At 39.8% G+C, this 19,962-nt stretch overlaps 1 protein-coding gene across 1 annotated transcript; it reads left to right on the plus strand.

Annotated features, from left to right (window-relative positions):
• Positions 1 to 10,716: 10,716 nt before the first annotated feature.
• Positions 10,717 to 17,840, plus strand: LOC116506935 (transmembrane protein 18-like). Its single transcript, XM_032214826.1, has 5 exons — positions 10,717 to 10,906; positions 12,077 to 12,197; positions 13,856 to 13,910; positions 16,166 to 16,259; positions 16,958 to 17,840. The coding sequence occupies exons 1-5, from the start codon at positions 10,856 to 10,858 to the stop codon at positions 17,051 to 17,053; spliced, it is 417 nt and encodes a 138-aa protein (XP_032070717.1). The 5' UTR covers positions 10,717 to 10,855; the 3' UTR covers positions 17,054 to 17,840.
• The last annotated feature ends 2,122 nt before the right edge of the window (positions 17,841 to 19,962 follow it).

The raw sequence follows: 19,962 nt of genomic DNA on the forward strand, positions 1-19,962 counted from the left end.
CCACCATCAAAACATGGAGGTGGAAACACCATGCTTGTTTGGTTTTTTTTTCTGCCAACATGTCCATCACATGGTCCAATCTTCCACTGCCAGGCTGGCAGTTCCACCCATCCGGTTCTGGTCAGGTGCAGAGGTGCGAAGACAAAGGATGACGTTGGCTTTCTAGAAAGGAATTTTATTTTGGCTACATAGCATCTAACTCCGTACAATCCCCGCTCCCATTTTCCCACAATAGAAAAGGCATAGTAGGATAATGGAAAGTGTGGCAGGCCAAAGATCCAAAAGGAATATGGTTGCAGGCCTGACACATGGTCAACCAATAATAAAAGTGAATGATGAATATGAAAGTTTAAATAATGTTGATGAAATTGTTTCCAATAATTAAAAGGACTAAGTGAATCAAGAAATACTGCATGGAATAGATTCATTGAAGAAAAAATGGTAAAAGAGTGGACAAAATGAAATGTGAATAACTAAATAATGAAACTATTGAAGAAACAGTGGTGGATAACAGTACAATTCTCTTGCATTAAGTTATCCTTCACTGAATTGTCCCATGCCAAATTAACCAGCATTGAGTTGGCTCAATTCCCAGTGTGGGGCCCCAACGGGGACATCCCATTTTAGAAGTAGTAAATAGAGATCACACCTCCATGTTTTTGTATTGGTTCCTTTTTATCTAATCTTGGTAAACTTTAGTGTTTTAATTCATGCTGAAAATTTTAATGTTTAACATCCTTATCATTTTATATTGTTATAAGCCACCTAGATTGCTTGACAGAAAGATGGGCAGCATCTAAATTTCATAAAAAAGAGATGGCAATGCAGAAGATTGCAGATATATGAGCTCCATCTACTGCGATAATTTTAAAACTAATTTAACACTGACTGTATTTTACAAATATTGGGTATGAGTTTTTAAACTGAATTTTAAGTGAAGCACATATCAGAATCAGCTTGGTTTGATAATGTCAAACTACAGTGGTTGTAACAACTATCTCCCGTATTCTTCACATAAATGTCTGGGCTATGAGGTAGAGTGTGGTGAAACAAAAGCCTTTTCTTACAAAGAAAAACCCCAATTACATTTTGCAAAAATAAACAGCAAAAAGCCTGACAAAAGAATGCGAGAAAATGTGTTATGGTCTGATGAGACCAAAGTTGAACCTTTTAGCCCCAATTCCAAAAAGGCATGCTTGGCACAAAAACAGCACTGCGCATTCCCCAGAGGTACACCATGCCCACAGTGAAGCATAGTGGTGGCTATTGTGGCCCGCTGGCGGCCAGCAGAGTCGGACAGTGAGGAGGTTGGGGAGAAACATGGGCCAGTCCTAGGGGCCGAGGGAAGCTCAGACGAGGGCTCTATGTTGGAGGCAGAGATCTTGTTCCCAGTGTGCGCAGAGCTGCCAGAAGACAACAAGAAGCGAGAAAGCAGGGTCAACGTGGGAGTAAAGCCACACATTGGAGGCGATTGGCCTCTCCCACAGGGAACAAAAGAGGGGATGGGAGTGGGCTTTTGCAGGAAACAATTTGTTCCTTCGGTCATTTCGAGAAGTGGAAAGTTCTGTTTGCGACTATAAGACTCTGTGCCAAGTGTTGCCTTACCCTGTGTATGGACACTAATTATCTGGCAGCTCTCCAAGCGAGAAAAGGTTTGTTAATAAAATGTTATATCTGTAAGACTGTTTGCCAAGCCTTGCTGACTGTGAATAAAAGGAACCCAGTCATGTAAATAAAAGGTTTTGCCCGGACCAAGACTTTTGCTTCATGCTTTTTAAGGAAGCCTAGGTCAGAATCATGCCAGTGTTATGCTTCACCGGGGCCCTCTAGGAAGAGTAAAGGAAAATACGAAAAGTAAAGGAAAATACGAAAAGTAAAGGAATATACGAAAAGTAAAGGAAAATATCAACTTTGACATGAAACCCTCTAGGCCCCTGCAAAAATGCCCAAGAAGAATTTCACCTTTCAACACGACGACCTCAAAGCATGCCTCCAAATCAGCAAAAGAATGGCTTCATCAGTTTTGGAATGGCCCAGCCACAGAGGCAAGGCCCAAATCCAATTGAAAATCTGTGGGGTGACCTAAAGATGCCAGTGCCAGGGAGATGGTTTTGCAATCTGACAGAATTAGGAGCACTTCGCAAGAGTAAATCAAGATTCACAAAGAAAGATGTGCCATGCCAATAGGTACACCAAAACACAGAATGCTGTCAAGAAATCAAAAGGTGCTTCAATAAAATAGTTTAACGGTGTGCATCTTTTATACAATGTGTATTTGTACATATTGTATTTTTAATTTTCCCCTCCTAAAAGATTTCTCAATTGTACAAGATTATACAATCAGGTTTGTATATATTGGAGAGAACTTGACAAGTTCTTTGGCATTTGACCTCTGCACACCATCACACTGGATTTGAAATGAAGCACTCCAGGATGTGAGCAAATAGGGATTAAAGCGATATGAACCACTGCTGGACTTTTTATGATTAACAAATTAAAAGTTGATCTGGATTTTGATTAGATATGGGATTATGGGAACATAGAGACAAATGTTAGAGTAAGAGTTGGACATATTTTTTACTTCTATCTGTACCAAAGAAAAGTTGGAAGTCAATTCTTTTTTGGCTTTCCTTTTATTCCTTTCTTACACTTTCACCTTTTCTTTCCTTTGAGCCTTTTTTCAAAAAAAAATTATTCGTCAACCCTTAGCTTTGAATTTTTTGATGTATAAAGGATCAAATACTCAGTCATTATAATTCTACATTCCTTAGAAAACTTATATCAAGATTTTTAATGAAATCCACTGGGAGACATCTCATCTAAGAAAGTGTTTATTGATAGAAGAGAATATTTGTAGCTCAGGATTAAACTGTGTGTGTGGGGGGGGGTCTTTGGTGCTCTATAAAGCTTGGTTTTCTTGCAGATGTTTCATTACCAAATTAGGTATCATCATCAGTACTAGAGTTTGCTCTTATTTTCATATACTGGTGGCTTATCCTGTCAGTGTTGATCAGTTGCTTCAATGTTTTGATTGGTGCTGGGTCTCTACAGCCTCAGGCAGAGAAAGGCTATTATCTGCACCCCTCCCTCAAATGTTCTTTAAAATAGTGTCTCCCAGCATTCCTTTAGGAACCTCCAACATGCAGACTGTGGTTACTCATCTTAAGATGAATCTTCTTTACCTGGAGCTTCAAAATTTGCTGTTTGCTTGAAAGTTGTGTAGCTAAGTCAATCTACATTTAATGTACATCTGACTTTGGGGCAGTGGTGGGTTGCAAGCGGTATGCCCCGGTACGGGCACACTGGGGCCTACATGGAGCACCGGATACCATTCTGGTACATTGCTCCGGATATACCCCACCCACCCGAGCACCTTACCAGTCTTTTTAAGTCTTCGGTGCATCTACACATGACACATAAGAGCCTGTGCGACGCTCCACTGAGCAGCTGGAGCATCACAGAGGCGCTAAGACGCATGCACACATTCATGTGAATACCACTCTTTGGAGAAGAGAAAATGATTTAAAAACTATGCCAATACTTGTGGGAATATACAATGGCGGAAGAGCAGGTAAAGGAAATTATGCTAGCATGGAGTAGGAATTTGGTTATAACAGATTTGGACAATTTGCAAGACTTATGGGAAAGAAATAGAAAGTTAACCCTAGCCACCTCGTATAAAGAAAATGTATACAAGATGTTCTATAGGTGGCACATCCCACCCATAACATTAGCTAAAATTAATAAACACTCATCACCAGGATGTTGGAAATGTAATGTTGTGCTAGAAACCTTTTACCATATGTGGTGGAAGTGCTCGGAAGCCAGGGCCTTTTGGCACCAGATAGGAAAATGGTTGGAAGATATGTTAAATCAAAGGATAAAGTTGAGGCCAGAACTATTTCTATTAGAGATCACAAAAGAAACATAGAGCAAAGGTGGATTGTATTTAATGTTGCATATTTTAACAGCAGCAAGACTGGTCTTCGCACAAAACTGGAAAAACAAAGATTTCACCCAGAGCAAGAAATAATAATAGACGTGTGCAGAAATGGACAGGCTGACTCTCGAGTTCAAAGACAAGGGTGAGACTTCAGAATACCATGAAATCTAGGACAAATGTAACGAGGGGAAAAGGTCAGGGACAGAAAAACAGAACTGGAAAATATGGTATTAATATTGTACAATAGGAAGGTATTGGATATGTATATGTACTGATAGTAAATATAACAAAGGGGATTAATGGGTAGGTAATGTGACTGACTGCACATGCCTATGTAACGGATATACTGTTATTGCTGCAAGATCAAAAAACTATGGAAATGACTATGCCAGAAATGTTGCCCTATGTCCAACGTTTTTACCTAATAAAAATGTTTTAAAAAAAGATAACAGAAACGTGATGAAATTAATAAAGGGGAGACACTTTTTCAATTTGGCGTTAAATGCAAAACAAGCAAAACTAACCAAAATGAAATTTTAAATTCAGAACGATGTGAGACAATGTAAAACGAAGGTCAGAATCTCACGAGGCCAGTTTGGATTTTCAAGAAAAATCCGAGCAAGTAAATTCTCGATTTAAAGATTTAGAGAAACAATTGAATGTTAGTGATGAGAGTACTTCACTGTCTACAAAATCTGGGCATGGCGGACATAGTGAAGAGTAGGTGTCAAATACTGGAATTGATATTGGGCATCCTACTGAACACAGTAGAACTTGCTTCTGAATAAAAATGAATAGGATTGAACTGAGCACATTCTGGTTAATACTCTACAATTTCTCAGTTAACCGGATATTTGATGCTGAGCAAACCAATTTAAATTATATACTTTTTTGTGACTCTCTAGGACCGTGGCGGCAAATCTGTGGCATGTGTTTCAGAGGAGGCACTCAATGGTCCTCTCTGCGGGCACACACACCATCGGCCCAGTACAAGAGTTCACCAGAGTTTGTTACTTGAAAGCCAAAGGGAGGCAGGGCCGGCTCCCCTCCCCCTCTCCACACACCTGAGGACATTTCTTACACATGCAAGAGATGTTTCTTCAATCAATGCACTGCTTTCAGGGGAATGAACCAGAATATTCTCTTCCATGCTTTCAGTAGCTACTATCCAAAGTGTAATTCTGATAGGAGCCATGTTGCACCATCCCAGATGTAAGCTTACTGGGCTTGCTTGGACTACTTGCCAAAGCTTTATCCAACTAATACCTCAGACTCTGCAGACCTGCTACCTTATTAAAAGTCATGACAGTACAATTAAAAAGATTTGAGCATGCCAGGAGAAAGTCTCTTCTCTCAAAAAAGAACATGGCAGCACAGCTTAGGTTTGCAAACCTCTGAAAAAATTAGGAAGACTTCTATGACGTTATCCTTTGGACAGAAGAGACCAAAGATGTGTGGCCATAATGGAGTGCCACATTTGACAAAACCCCAAACACAGCCGATTAGGAACATTTCATACCAACCATCAAACTCATTGGTGGAGGGTTGGTGATTTGGGCTTGCTTTACAGCCATAGGACCTTGGAACCTTGCAGTCATTGAGTCAACCATGAACTCCTCAGTATATCAAAAATGTCCTAGAGTCAAAATGTGAGGCCACCTGTCAAACAGCTAAAGCTTGGCTAATACTGGGTCATACAACAGGACAATGATCCCAGCCATCAAATCTACAACAGAATGGCTGAAGAAGAATCGAGCTGTTGCAATAGGCCAGTCAATGTCCAGACCTCAACCCAACTGAAATACTGTGGCAAGACCCTCAAGGGAGCTATGTATAATGAAATATCCACCACCTCAATGAACTGAAGCGTTTTCATCAAAATGGAACCAATCACCCTATTTCCCATAATCCATTCAGTGGATTATGTGATTCCATTATCAGCACTAATCAATATTTTTTGTGCTGCTTTACAAGTTTATAAGAATTTACAGGAAAAGAAGAATTTAATAGAATTAGAAATGCTAAATTCTAAACTATTTGAAATACTACCACATTGCAAGTGGATATTATACTTACACAGTTATTACCGCAAGCCAATGTTCTTGATAAGTGCCCTGAGTTGAGTCAGACGTTAAACAGTCCTCAATTCTCAACTCAGTTGTGTAAAGCAATTAAAAAAATGAAATGACAAGACTATCATTAGCAGTAGTTGCTGGGTTTACAGCTGCAGTTGCCAGTACCAGATTAATTTGTTCAATATTGACCCCTATGATATAAGGCAACAATTGTAACCTAAAGGGTAATTTTATAGCAACTGTGTATATAACATGAAATATTGACTTGTTCCAGCCTTAGAAACTGACTCTTCACCTTCTACCAGACACCTCACACCCAGAACCTTGTCTGAGAAACTTATAACCATACTGTATTGTATAAATGTATTAAACATTTTTCAATTTTCCAAAAATCTCAAAGACAAAAATGCCTAAAATGAGAGGTATGCAGGATTGAAGCAGAAGAACGCACTGGTTAAATAGAAAATTTAGCCAAGTCCCCTCTGTAAGGAACAATGAAATTCAAAAATAAAATCCTTTATAGTATCAACCGTTAGGAATTAAGTCATGCTAAAACTGCATGTAGCCAGGAAGTTTGGCTGATAATGGCACATAAGCAAACAAGGGCGGGAAGGGGATTAATGTATTCCTAACACCTTGGATTAGTTGTAACCCCGGAGGACCTATCCAATGGAACCAAAGGGGAGGGAATGGGGCGTCGGATTAGGGCTGTGTATAAAACGTCTTGCTTTTGAATTCAGGGGTGTGGTTTTTGGCTTAGAACTTCCTGTTGAAGTCTCGTTGAGAGACCCACCACACTTTGCAAACTGCTTTTTAAATTTTATTTTGGATAACTAAAATTATTTTCTTACTAATCAGTTTGTTTTTGTGCAGAACTATTTCCAATACTTCTAATGAACTTGTATTTGCAGAACTCCAGCAATAAAAGATATACAGTAATAAAAGAGAATTTGATAACTAGACAGATTATTTGGGTGTTAAAAGTTTCTTTACCATGTGGAATTGGGAAAAAAGGAATAATTACCCTTAAGATTAGTTGCTCTGCTTGCTTCGCCTAACTAAAACAAATGAAACAGGATATTGGTACCAATACCCCCTTTGTGGGGAGGTAAATGAGTAATGAATGTCCTGCCTCTGTTTTGGGAGATCGTGTATGGGGTCTACGTGACACAGGAAGGCCAGGTATTTGGGGATGATCGATATGTTGGCTAAGAGTATAAAGGACTGTAAACAACTGCCCTTCGGGGTTCAGGTTTTGCTTGGCCAATCGCTACTGAACCTTTGGGCAAATAAACCTCTCCCTCTGACAAAGTGCTGGTCTGGTCTCATTTTCTGCTACAGTAACACATCCTATTGACAATTGTGTAAGAAAAAGACTGGTACCCTGGACTGCAAATTATACGTATTAAGATTTTTATCCCACCTTTATTACTTTACAATAACTCAGGGCAATGAACACAAAACATTTCTTACTCATGCTTTCCCCACAAAAAATTAGATGAGTTGTTGAGGGAGTAACTGGGCCAAAGCTTTCATATGCCCCCCAAAGTGGACTAGAACTGGTCTCTTGACTTCTAGGCCAGAACTTTACCATATTGGTTATTTAGGACACTTATATTAAAAGCAGCATATTTCATGTGCTCAGAATTTGAAAATCATATAGCAATCCTCTATTTGAATAAAATAGTTGAAATCTACATATCGTGGGTCAGAAGGAGTAAACTGTAGGGACAACAGAAACATTGTATCATGTTTTCTTCATTTAATGTTTGTATTCCATTTTATACAGATGGTTTTTCTATATAATGTTTTGTGGTTTATTCTGTTGCTTTGATATGACCTATTTGGCTAATTAACAATGTAATTCTTAGTATCAGATAGGTTTCCGGAAAAAGATGAAATTTTTTAGCAAAAAGTATATTTAATGTTCTTTTGTAATCATTACAAACATTCCACTGAACCCGTTTATTAAAACAAAATTATGATTTTTATCAAATTTCAATGTGAGTTCAGGTGGAGTATGAATTAAATACTTTGTACATAACCCATTATGCCCTTAAATCTATATCCTTACAAAATGAATGAACTGTTTTAATACAAATACAGCATTTTAATATATGTAGTTGTGTGTAGATGTAGATTCACTTTCAGACATGTGATGTTATTTACTAAATTAAAAGGGGGGGGGTCTTTACAGGCTGCCATTGTGTTACTTTTATTGAATTTGTTACATTTTACTGCTTTATATTGGGAGCAGCCCAAAATCACTCTGGAATCAGGTTACCAAAATCAAAGAACATGCATGCCCCCTTATGGAAAAAACCCAAGTCAGTTTATTGGAAACGGAGAATCAGCATATTAAAGATCTCAGAAGGGAAAAACTAATTAAAAATAGGAAACGCAAGGGAAGATTTAGAGGGTGTTAGAAATAATCTTGATTTTTAACTAAGCCTTTTTGGATGAGAGATTTTTTCCAAACTCCAAAGCTAGAGTATAAACCGATTGCTTGCTAGTAAATTGCCACCTAAGTTGGTGCAAGGAGGCAAAAAAACAACTATGATCGGAGCTAAAACTTCCTCAGGCAAATCACAATCTTTTCCAAGAGGTCATCTTCCTCACATTCCACTAATCGAGCATAAAGATGTTTTTGTTAACAAATTCTAAATGACTGTCTGAACTACCTGATCTTCAACTCAACACCTCCCCCTCCAATGAAGCAGCAGGCGAAATTTACCTTTAGCTGTTCTGATTTTAAAATGCTTTCCCCCTTTCAACAATGCAGTGCTTAAATGCCTTATTTACAATGTGGTTAATGACAGAATTGAGTGCTAGATCTAACCAGGTTTTATTTACGACTACTAGAGGCAAAGTGAACAATCCCCTTCTGGCTGCAATCTTCAGAACTATTTGAAGAAAAAGCTACACAATATGCCTTCTCTCCCCACTTGACATTTCAGATTTTTCTGAAGATAAAAAAATACATTTCAGTTCAGATAGCAAACTGTCGTTGGAAGAAATATCCAGATTCCGTTCCAAGCCAGGATATAATGAAGCGGCAGAACCACCAACCATGTGAGGTTCTGGGAGTTCAGAGTGGGTGGATTTTATACGGTCTATATTCCTATGGGGTCACGGCTAGTTTTGTAGGCAAAAGGGGAAATATAAATTCTAGGCTTTTAAGTTAATTTTATCAACTTTTGGCTTGATTTGTGTTGCTTATCTGAAGTTCTTTCCTGACTCAGTCCTTCTGAATAGATTAAACAAATCAGCATTCCTATAAACTGGCTTCGGTTTCTTCTTGGGGAAGGGAAACAGGCTGATTTCTGCCTCCCTTAAGGTCTTTTCCCCCCCCCCCCCATTTCTCCTTTAGGGGAAATATTCCATCCTCCCCTTTGAACATCCCCAAATATTTCATGGGGGGGGGTGTATTCCACATTACTGAGCTAATTTTCCCAAGAGCAATTGGAATTACATTCGTCTTCAAACTAGCTTACTGCCAAACAAGAGTTTGAAGAACTGCAGCCCAAATGAGTTTAGCTAAGAAGGTTGGAGCCCAAAGCCCTCAAATTGCAGGAATTGCGGACTGAGGCGGACTGTGGCTGGCCTGGGCCGAGGACGGACTCCTTATCCCTGCAGGCCCAGCAACACTATAGCTAGAGACATTTTGTGAGCGCCCTTGGAGAGGCTGAGGATCCATCAGGCGTGTTTTTATCCGAGCCCTTGGTTGCAACAAGTGGGACAAACTGTTCAGTAAACTCTCATGTATTATTTACTCAGGGTTTTATTAACCCCACAAGATCTCAGCTCCTTTTGTGTTTTTAAAAATCGAGGCCGCTAAGCAAAAGGAGGCAGAATTAGATGGGCAGGAGAAGCCTGAGAGAATGAAGCGTGTAGGCCACCCTTTACGTAAAGTTCAAGGAAGCTGCACTTAAAACTCTCGTTCCTCTACATTAACTTTCCACTCGCAATAAATCAACACGGGCTGCTTTCATGGGCCTCTTTCCCTGCCCTTTTTTTTTCTGGTCCCCCCCCCCCCCCGCCAGCCGCCTTTTCCACGGCTTCCCCTTCGCTTCTGTTTCTGCAACGTCTGTCGGTGCCTCGAGGGCCCGAATGGGATGCACGGTAGACACGAAGCCCCTGAAATGGGGCTGAGCGCTCAAGGCGCAGCTGCTGCCCCAACAACCTGCATTCATCTCTCCCCCCCCCCCCAACCCCCCCCCCAAGCTCAATTTCTTTAGCTTCCCGGCCTCCTTTCCTCCCAAGAGAGACGCCGTCACAAAAGCGGTCCTTTCCCTTCAAATCACAAGAGCGTCTTTCTCTCAGAGCTTAGTTTGCTTTCCTGCCCTTCTCGACGCTTTCCTTTTTTTCAGAGAAGCCGCCGCGCCTGTTCCCATTCCCCCCTTCCCGCCCGTCCTTCAGCCAAGACCGCCACGAGAGGCGCGCCCGGCGGGCCCTCCCGACAACCTTAACGCCGCGCCACACCCCCCCCCAGCCCCCATTTATATAGCCGTAGGCTAGCGAAATCTCGCGAGAAACAAGTCAAACTGCAAGGGTCGGGTGAGAGGGAGGAACCTTAGCTAGTCGGCTCTCGCGAGAATACCCATCCCACGTTCCCAAAGAGCTACAGGTGAAAGTAGTTGCAACGAACACTTCCGGCTTTCTCTCGGAACGGACCGCAGAGCGACGGCAAAGAAGGGGGGGGGGGGGAGCGAGCCTTGGGCCGCGCGTGGAGCCGATTCCTCTCCTGTGGCTCACAGTCAACCTCCGTCCGTCCCTCACCGGCACACTCGGGAGGCGCGTTCGGCGGAGGAGGAGGAGGAGGGATTCCTCCCAAGTCATGGAGCCCCCAGGGCGCCTGCCGGGGATCGGGGTCACCAGGGTCCTCACGGTAATTCCTGGCCGCGGAGCCTTTGCTGGAAGGGTGCGGGGCGACCGGCTCTTGCTAGGCTGAGCCACGACCATCCCGCGGGTGGACCCGCTCCCTAGTTGGAGCCACAGAGGAGAAGGAGCTCTGCGGTTGATGGGGAGGGGGAGGGGGGGGGAAACCAGCCCTTTGCGATGAAGAGCGGTGTGTGTGTGTGTGTGTGTGTGTGGGTTGTTCTTTGACCCTGCCAGGCGGGGGGGGGGGAGGGGGGGGCGCGGGAGTTTGCAGCTGCCCAGGAGGGGAAGGGGGGGCTTCAAGGGGGTTTTTTTTTTGGGGGGGGGGTTCAGAGAATCCCGAGTGGGGGGGGAACCGTCCGCTTTGCCAGCGAGTCAGGCTGGGCTCGCCGTCTCTCCCAACTGCCCGCTCGCTCCCCGTGTGGTTTCAGGAAGAAATCGGGGCGACCGATAAGCCACGGCAGGCAACTACGGTTGTCATCTGGCCCCCCCCAAGTGCAGTGGTTATTGCGGGGGCGTCTGCCTGGGTAAAAAGCACGACGGTGTGTGTCGGGGGGCGATTATAGTAGTTTTTGCCATGCGATGAGCAGCTGGAGAGATTTGGGTAGCCAGGCAGGTAGAGACAGTCCGCAATTTACAACCGTTTATTTAGTGACTGAAGTTTGCAAAGGCACCGAAAGTGATTTATAACCATTTTTCCCACATGGGACCATCGCATCACCTCCGTGCTCTAGTGCGGGTTTCTAGAGAGAGATGAGAGAGAAAAGGGGAGAGAAAAGGAGAAATGAGAAAATGATGGAGGGAGAGAATGAGAGAGAGGGAAAAGAGGGAAACAAATGAGAGAGAGAAAGGGGGAGAGGAAAAAGAATAAGAGAGAAAGGGGGAAAGAGAAATGAGAAAACGATGGAGGGGGAGAATGAGAGAGAGGAAAGGGAGAAACAATTGAGAGAGAGGAAGGGGGGGGGGAGGCAACCCTTTCTTTGTTCCTTTGCTCCCCAACATTTGACTCTTGTTTGAGGGGTGGGGGGGGGATATAAGGCAGAGCTAGGATTCTCATGGGCTGCAGATTGCATTCATTCAGTATATTTGTAAATATAGATGTGGTTGGAAACTTTTGTTAGCGAATGGTTCTCATCTGCAATTATAATTCTGATAAATTTATCTTCGTTTTTTTTCATAGGACACGGATTGGTCTGAACCCTGGATTTTAACTCTAGTGTTTTTCCACATAGTCTGCTTATGTTTCACTTACCTTTCATTGCAGCACTATCGTTTCCAAATAGGACTTTTTCTGTCTCTCAGTAAGTATTATGTGAAGTATTTCTATGGACATAGTTGTTCTCTGATAGACAATGAGACATGTTTTAAGGGTCATGTATGAATGTTTTTCACTCATTAAGAATGCTTAGACTATAAAGTCACACTAAGCCATGGTTTATAGAATAAAACACAGTTGGCTAAATTCATGCAATATACTAACCAGGGTTTATAAACCCCGTATTTGGACTTATTGGATATACGAAACCACACCAAGCACTATAGTATTATTCAAAGGGATACTGTAATTTCTTTCCATTGAATGGCCACCCTGGGTATTTTGTGGCATGAGAATAGCTGTGGGTTGACTAGGGCAGTACCACCAAATGGGCTCAATTGGGGTAAGAAATAGAAATGTTTAATGGATTAAATGGAAAAAATATGTTTTATGACTTAAAGTCTTTTAAATTCCTTCATAGTCTGTTTTTTTTTTTCCTAAGTGCAGAATTTTTTGCTCTGTCCATTCTGAAGAGTATATGGAGGTCACATATTATTCGGTCCTTTTGATTAGAGCAATGTCTTAGCCCAGGAGAGACTTTAATTTTAGTTAAGGTTCTGGCAGGAATATTTATATGATACTCTTCAACTCATGAGGGGAAATCCGGAGTTAGGTTCACTAGTTCTTGCCCATAGTGCTCTCTGCTGTTGGCAGAGGGGATATGAATGAGAATTAGCTCCTGAGTGTTTCCTTGGAATCTATACTCTGTAGGATAGCATGGATTGTTTCTATATTGGATGAATAAAAGAACTTCTATGCTGAGTTTATGAGTTATGTGGTCTTGATATAATAATAAATGTAAAAATTCTAAAACTTCTAAAAAAGATACAGAATGTTTCCACTAGTTTAAATCAAATCAGTAATAGGGCTGGAGTCTTGTATATTGCAAAGCTTTAGTAGGAAAGACCATCCACCATGTAATAATCCTTGATTTTAAAAATGAGGAACTGTCCTCTAGATATTGTTGAATGTTAGCTGACATTTTCTCTTACTGTGGAATATTGCTAAATAGAGCGCTTTGAAATTTCATTCTACACGTGTCCCACACAGGTCTTGACTGCTCTCCAACACCCTCCAACCACACCACCAAGCATGTTTTAGGTTAAATTTAAAAATCGGGAATAGGAACAGTGTCTTTCCAGAAGCTCCCAATTCCCATTCCTATTCTAACCATCCTCAAATCAGAAGAGTATTGAAAACATTATTATCCTTACCAGGGATGCTGTAACATTGCTGATTCACTTTCAGCTGCTGCTCCTACTTCACTTGGGCATGTGAAGTAATTTTGGGATTGAGGCATGCAAAACCTGCACTTCTGTTTACAACCACTTGCCATTTAGCAATTACCTTAGTTACCAACCATTTAAAAATTGTTAGCCCTGTGAAGTAGTCCAGACAAGAAGCAAAACCAGGAGTTCTACCCTGTCTTCATTGTAAGTTTACATTAGCAAAATCTTCCAAGACTGAAAGTATTTCTCCACGCCTTTCCTTTTGCTGTCTGGAAAACTAGGGAGGGCCCTTGTGAAATGCTTTCCTTGCCAGCCTTTCTTCTGTGTGGTACACATTTTATATGCTAGTTGTCCAATTGGTTGTAATGATGATTTAATATCCTTTAACAATCTGCAATTGTACTTGTCTTTCTAGTAATCCTGGTATTCTCTGCAGAATACATAAATGAAGCAGCTGCTGCAAACTGGAGGTAGTTATATTATTTTACTGTGTGTGTTTGTGTATACATATATACATACATACATACATGCATACCATGTATTTATGACTGCTGCAGTAGCCCAGGGTTATGTGATCACTTTTTGCAACCTCCCGACAAGCAAAATTAATCAGGAAGCCAGATTCACTTAACCATGTTACTAATTTAACAATTGCAGTGATTCACTTAACAACTGTGGCAAGAAAACTCATAAAATGCCACAGAACTCACTTAACAACTCTTTTGCTTAGCAACAAAAAATTTTGGCCTCAATTATGGTTATAAGTCGAGGACTAAATGTATATGTTTTCCAAGTATAATTGGATTGCAACTCCCATCTTCTATTACCATTGGCCATTTTACCAAGGATTGATAGGAAATTGAACTTGGCAACAGTGTGTTATATTCCACCCACCTCTGGCAGAAATGATTCAGTTCCTTTAAATGCCGCATGCCAAATGCCCTAAAAATAGGGAGACCGGAGCATGTGCCTAATTTTCAGTGAGATTTCAGTGTGCTTCACATTAAACCTTTTTTGTTCAACCGTATAATCTGTAAACTTTCCCTTTCGAGTAAATGTTTTCATGCTGGGAAACATCAGTGTCTTCCATATAGCATGTGTGGATTTGGGGTGGTTTTTTTTAAAAAAAATCTTTAAAACAAAAGAAAATCTATGACTTGGCAAGAAGAAGCTGAAAAATTATAGGTTTTTCCCATTGGACGTTGAGAAAGTTTGCCATACTAAATAGATTTGAATTTCCTTTGGAATTCATAAAATAGATTAAGATATTATATGAATCAGCCACATCTAAAGAGAATGAGAATTTTTCTCCTACTTTTCCACTGTTTAGAGAAAAAAAAGACAGTGTCCACTTTCACCCATGTTTTTTACTACCTGTGTGGAATCCTTGACTTGTGTTTTTAAACAACTTGAAAAGATCCATGGAGTAGTACATAAATCAGTTGAACACAAATTGGTTTATTTGCAGATAAGATTTTACTTCTAAATTTTATAATACTAGTCCACAGTTGAGGCAAAAAATCGGTGCTTTTAATAGAAAAGCAGCATTGTTCAAGTTGGAACTGATGCCTGATTGAAATTTGGTTACCCATCAGTTTAAAAAGTCATCAATTATTTATATTTGTACTGAATCTATTAACTATTTAGGTATGTCTACGCTAAAAAAAAAATCTCAGCAACATTTAAAATAAGTAAAATATGGAGAGGAGTTTCTTCAGGTATTAATAAATGAGAGTCATCCTGGTTCCCTTTGGGGAAAGGCATACACTCTCAAATATTGTTCCCAGATTAATTTATATTGTGAAAGGAATCCCAGTTTATATATCTACAAAATAGTTCAGAAAATACTCTCTTTGCTTAGAAAATTTCTATGGGATTCTTCAGTTGGGACAATGTCTTTACAGAAAATTTCAATTACCAGTTAACGAGTGAGGATTCAGTTTCCTGAATCTGGAGCCTATTGTCAGATATTAAATATTGGAAGCCAACAATTGGTGTTAATTGGAAAAATAAATGTATGATCCCTTTCACTTAATGGATTAAGGACTTGATTGTACTTGCCACTTACCAGTAGTTTGCCTATACATATAACTTTATATGGACAAATATAATGAAATAGACCAATTTATACAGTATGCCAAAACATAGTTATAAAAATGCATTAAAATATTCATGCAGCTGAATAATAATCACACTAGACATCATTACTACTGCTAAATTGATATACTTTTTCTTTTGTTGTTTTTTCCCCACTTTTTTAAAAAAGTTTTTTTTTTTTCATTTTTGTATTTTTAACTTTGCATTAGGGTTTTTTCCTGGGTTGTTCTTTTAATCTATACTGTAAACGCCATAAAACAATATATGTTTAACAAGGTAGGTTTTCCTTCCTTTCCAGCTGCTACCTTGTGCCCAACATTTGTATAATTGGGCTTCCTGAAACGAATAATCCTAAACTCAACAGCAGGAGCAGCACTGAAAACATGATTCTAAGATTGCATTTATTTGAACACTCTGCCATCTTAAATCAAGCCAAGTGCTCAGGGGTAGCCAGCAAAATAAACAAGTTTTCAAACTTTTTGTATTTTAAAGTGCAGGAGTGTAGCCTTATCTCTTAAAAGTTGTTTTCATTTGGAATGCAGCCTTTAGTCTGCCTGTGTTCACTGTTGTCTTTTATGGAGTTGCTTTTCACCAAGGATGCTTATTTTAATTTTTTGCTCCTTTACAGATTCTTCTCAAAGCACCAGTACTTTGATTCTCAAGGAATGTTTATTTCATTAGTGTTTTCAGTACCATTACTCCTAAACGCCATCCTCATAGTGGTAAGCTTTCTTTCAAAATGTTGATATCAAGTCAAAATGCAAAAGGAACCAGAAAAAGATTGTTTTATTATAGAACATTCCTATTTATGATGTCTGGTAATACTTTCATAATGTTTGATGCTCAGGCATTTATTAGTAGCTATTATAATGTAAATAACATCACTTTAGTGACATCTTGACACACGTGTGACATCAATTACTCAACTTGGTAACCCTTTTGAACCACTAAAGCATGTTAGTAATGGAAACCAGCAATACCCATCCTTTCAAAGAACATTAAATTTATTTGCATGCGAGAAGTTTCACTGGAAAACCTAAGAAGAATCAGGAATTCACCCCTCTTGTAGAGGCTTATACTAATTAAAATATCTCTGTAATCTGTAAAATCCTAAGTAGTGAGGTGATTGAGGTAGATAGAACTAGAAAGTGGGGTGGTTTTTTTTGAGGAAACAAAGGCCGTGTGACAGGATGATTTTGCTGTTTATTCACTACCATTTTCGTAACATTCTGTATTTTTAATGAGGTTTTGTTCTCATTTGGAAAAATTGACAGTACTTCAAATATTGGGCTTTACCAAGCTTGATAGCATCTTCTCTTAATGTCTGGAGATTTGGATTGCATAAAGAGAGGCCCCCGGAGAAATGAGAACACAATTAGGAATTGAATTTCACATGTCATAATTTGTTTTTGCTTTTCAGATTGCTTGGGTCTATAAAACAGTGAAAGTAATGACGGAACTAAAGACAATACAGCAGAAAAGGAAAGCAAGGAGAGAAAATAAGAAAAGTCAATAAATAAGTCTATCTTTTGGAACTGGTTATGTTACCAACTATTCTGTCACCCATATTAACTTGAGGTTGGAAGTTAGGGATTTTTACATTCCTTTATAAATGGTCTTATGTTCTCACAGTTCTATGGGGAAAAAATCATGTTCATTTTGAGCCCATTGTTAGAGCAATTCTTATATGGCATTTTGCTATATAGACTATTTCATTCTGAACCAGTCATAAGGCATCTCATACGTTTATTAGAATTTCTCTAACGTGCTGTTTTATCATAGCTCAATACAGGGGTTGTTCATGGTTTTATGATGATGTGCATCAAATATGCCAAAATGAACAAGTAAATTTTAATAAGTACCAGTTCATAAAACTGGTTAGCTACATAATTGCCACTCACGATTAATTTCCATTTAGGAATTATCATAGCATATAACAAATAGTTTATACATTTTCATGATACAAAAGTAATTATTGTTGGTACAAACTTCAGTAAAACAAAAGTGATAAAATGTTGCATTGTGACATGAGGCAAATCCTCAGCCTTCCCAATATCAGTTATAAATATATATATATATATATTGCAGTATATAAATCATGTGGTTTGTGTTGCAATACATGCTTTTGTCTCCCTCCATTTTGTGAATTGCTAGGCTAAATCTGCTTGGTTGTAAATTTGTTGGACTTTGTGGACGTCTTATTCAAACTTTTAATATGAGAAGAGTAATTTAATAATGTGGGTTGCTGTGTTTGTCATATGATGAACTTGTTCCTGTTTTTTAATTAAATGCTTATGGGTTCATCAGGCTCTTATCATTTTTCAGATTCTTGCAAATACTTTTTACAAGAGAATCAAAAGTCCTGGATCTGAAGTGGATACAGAGATTAAAATAGAGTTAATGTAAACTTGGTGCTAGTGATAACCACCAGATTCAATCCAGTCTTGCGAGAGGAATGTTCTCTCCTGCTTTGGACAAACTGGTAACGAAAGGCTTACCTCAAACGGGGGTGGGGTGGGGTGGGGGGAGGTTGAAATATTTGTTAATAGAAGAAGAAACTCAACAGCCTGGCAGTTCTCTTAGTTTTGATCCTATAATCCTCAAATGTACTTTGATATTTGTTTTTGAATATTTACAAGGGTCTGGCAAACTTGTATGCCTTATCAAAATAATAATAATATCCAAAATAGGAGAAAGGAGTGTAATTAGGAAGGCAGGAAAACCCCAGTGTCAGGTATTATTTTCATTCGTGTGTGTCTGTGTGTGTGTGTGTCAGAGAGAGACAGACAGACACGGGGGTGGGGGGGGGATCTTCATATCCATCCATTTGGAGCGGAAAGCAGTTCACAGGGGCAAACTGAAAATATCTGAGATTTTGGAGTAGTTGTCTTCTCTGTCCTACAATTTGATGGGGCTGTAAACATTTGCTTTCCAATTCTGAAAGTGCTGTGAGGGAAGATATTTTTCTCATATTGTTTAAATAATATTTTAAAAAAAAGGAGTTTTGCCACTTGTGCACAAAATCATTTTAAAACACAGCAGTTTGGATTCAAAGTCAGAGAATCAGAAGGATTTCTTCTTTTCCTGAAATTGTTTTCAAGGTCTATTAAATATAATTTTCAGTTCAGTGAAGCTAATTCTTTAGATTTGTAGCTTTGGAAGGTAAAGATTTATTAGGGAATCTGGTAGGTAATGTTCAATTAGAGATAAAAGCTTTCAGAAAGAAGGCAAGATAAATGAAAAATAGTTATGCAATACGAGGTTATACAGGCAGTCCTCAACTTACGACCACAACTGAGCACAAATTTTCTGTTGTTAAGTGAGGCATTTAAGTGATTTTATCCCCATTTTATGATCTTGTCAGTTGTTCAGTGAATCATTGCAGTTGTTAAATTAGTAACATGGTTGTTAAATGAATCTGGCTTCCCCATTGATTTTGCTTGTCAGAAGATTGCAAAAGGGGGTCACGTGACCCAGGGACACTGCAGCCGTCGTCTCAATTTTGATCATGTGACCGTGGGGACGCTGCAACGTTTGTAAGTATGAAAAACAGTCATCTCACTTTTTTTCAAACTGCCACTAAGCAAACTCCTAAGCAAACGTTGACGATTACCTGCATGCAAAACGCTGATATTCAGAGTGAGATGGGTGGTGTCTGAATTGTATAAATAAAAGGGGTAATATTTTAGTAACCGGGGGGAAAAAACAAATGCAGGTGTTTGTAGAACGGTCTAGCCTAGTAAAGACCGCAGATTACCCCTCTCACAAGAAAAGGCTATTAAAATATAATTCTGAATTTGAGCAGTTTGAAAACAAAGTGAAATCATCCAAATGTTTGAATTTTCTACTGTCTGTTTTTTTAAATGTTGTAACTCGAGGTGTAAATAAACTGCAATCCATGGAAGGAAAATGCACTCCTCCCTGGAGCACAGTGCAATGCTTGCAATTTGCCACCTGGTGCTGCTGCTTCACAGATTTTGGGGGAACCTGGAACTATAATTTAAGCAGGGCCATCTGGAGAGACCGAGGGGGGCAGGGGAAGCTCTCCTGTTTTATGCTGCTTTTCGAGATAAGTAGCCACACAAGCAGGAAAACGTGGCAACATCACACAGTAGAATACGGACACCAAAAAGCAGAGATTTTGCATCCACACAGATGACCAGATTACTATGAGTAAAGAGTCCGATCCAATGGAAGGACGATAGTGATTTGGTCTCCAGCAACTGACCACAACTGCTTCCAATCCAAGCAGTGGGGTAAAGGTAATGGGTTCCCCTCGCACATATGTGCTAGTCATTTCCGACTCCAGGGGCCGGTGCTCATCTCCGTTTCCAAGCTGAAGAGCCAGCGCTGTCCCAAGGCGCCTCCATGGTCATGTGGCTAGCATGACTAAACACGGAACTCTGTTCCCTTCCCACCAAAGGT

Source organism: Thamnophis elegans, chromosome 4, assembly GCF_009769535.1.
Source record: "Thamnophis elegans isolate rThaEle1 chromosome 4, rThaEle1.pri, whole genome shotgun sequence".
Lineage (NCBI taxonomy): Eukaryota > Metazoa > Chordata > Lepidosauria > Squamata > Colubridae > Thamnophis > Thamnophis elegans.

Excerpts from the sequence above, each read along its gene's own strand:
- LOC116506935 (XM_032214826.1), top strand. The coding sequence starts at position 10,856 with ATGGAGCCCCCAGGGCGCCTGCCGGGGATCGGGGTCACCAGGGTCCTC. Across the intron at positions 10,907-12,076 it reads GGGTCACCAGGGTCCTCACG|GACACGGATTGGTCTGAACC; the intron begins GTAATTCCTGGC and ends TTTTTTTCATAG. Across the intron at positions 12,198-13,855 it reads AGGACTTTTTCTGTCTCTCA|TAATCCTGGTATTCTCTGCA; the intron begins GTAAGTATTATG and ends TTGTCTTTCTAG.